Consider the following 1589-nt stretch of genomic DNA (forward strand, 5'->3'; position numbering starts at 1 on the left):
GCTCCGCACGGTATTTCTAAGTGCGCAGTACTGATGTAATATTTTTTCATGAATGACAATTAATCAGATTTTGAGCATTTCTTACTCAAACTTTATTTCATAATTCATGTCATACCTCGAGATTCATGCTGAATGATAGAAATTTATTGATGACATATCAATACTTAAACTATTAAACTATAAAAAATATCATCAATATCAACAAAAATAAATACATATTTTTATGCTTAAATTTTGATAAGCTTTACAATATTACATAAATAAGTATAAAAATTTATACATGAGATATATAAAAATATAAGAAAATGTAATAATTATATACAACTTCTTTTTAAAATTCTACATGATCATTTATGGAAATCAAACAATTATAACGCTATTTTTATTTTGAATTTAAAACGAATGATTAGAACTTATATAATTGTTCAACCTCAATATATATGACTTAAAAAGTCTTTTTGGTTCACAAGTATAATTTTTACATTTTATCATCTAATTCTGATTATTATAAACTTTTTTTAAGAAAATTAGGCCATAGTTTTTGAGCAGCAACTGCAGATAATCCGGTGTGATGGAAAACAGAAAAGCTTTTGGCTGAAGCTTTGGGAAAAATATTACATCAGGATTCCAAACGTAAAGCTACGTTAGAATTGCAATAATTAGGAATATCCCACTGTGTTATAGGAATATTCCATCTGCACTATCTGCAAAAAAAAAAAGAAGTGTTATTAGATTATTTTGCATTTTTATTGGAATATCCCCCATTTTACATGATTTTAGGTTGAAGTGTTATTGAAATATTTACCCGCGTTATTTGATTTGGGGCTATGTTATTCGACGTATTTCCAATATTATTTCAATTTACACTATGTTATTTGAATATTTAGAAGGGGAAAAAGTATAACATCAGAAAGTTAGGCTGAACTGTTATTGGAATAACACAACTCCATATCAGGGGAGAATATTTTAACAACACTGCAAAATAATCGAATAAAACTTTATTAAGGACTGTCCAAATCCAAAGTGCTTAATCGATGTAATCTTTTTCCGAAGCCTGAGGCAGAACAGTTTTTGTTAGCCCTAGAAGTCGAGTTCTACAATATTCTGGTTTTATTGCCCAGCTCAAGCTCAATCCACCAGATTCAATCCAGTGGTTCCACGAACGGGACGAAGGACCTGTTTCTGGAGTTTTGAGTGTTCCCTTAGCGAACATGGGCGACCTGCGATCCGATTCTGCTATGTGCCGCCGCATAGTTAGTGCGTTCTTGGACTTCCTCAAGTCGGGTACAATTTTCTTTCCCTTGATCGTTTTCTATCAATCTCTCTATTCCATCTAAGTCCTTTCGTTTTATGTTTGTTTTTATTCAGATGAACAACGTTCTTGCGTCTTTGATATTGCTGAAGTGGTTGTTTAAATGCAGCTTTCTTACGTAACCAATTTTAAATGACAGATGGAAACAATGCTTGACAAAAAATAAAATTGTTATAAAATATTGATTACTTTGCTTAAAAGGCTGCAACGCTCCTATTCGCAGTCTTTTTTTTTTTTTTTGAGTCTTTTTTGTCGTCGAAATTAGGGGGTGTTTCTT

At 31.2% G+C, this 1589-nt stretch overlaps 1 protein-coding gene across 4 annotated transcripts in view; it reads left to right on the forward strand.

Annotated features, from left to right (window-relative positions):
* Positions 1 to 1042: 1042 nt before the first annotated feature.
* The window catches only part of LOC110030278 (small glutamine-rich tetratricopeptide repeat-containing protein), a 41201-nt gene continuing 40654 nt past the window's right edge, over positions 1043 to 1589 (forward strand). For all 4 annotated transcript variants that reach the window (XM_020732913.1, XM_020732914.1, XM_020732915.1 and 1 more), the window contains exon 1: positions 1043 to 1284. In XM_020732913.1, the coding sequence (XP_020588572.1) occupies positions 1212 to 1284 (73 nt within the window). In that variant the 5' untranslated portion in view covers positions 1043 to 1211. The remainder of the gene's footprint in view (positions 1285 to 1589) is intronic.

Source organism: Phalaenopsis equestris, unplaced genomic scaffold, assembly GCF_001263595.1.
Source record: "Phalaenopsis equestris unplaced genomic scaffold, ASM126359v1 Scaffold000692, whole genome shotgun sequence".
Taxonomy (NCBI): domain Eukaryota; kingdom Viridiplantae; phylum Streptophyta; class Magnoliopsida; order Asparagales; family Orchidaceae; genus Phalaenopsis; species Phalaenopsis equestris.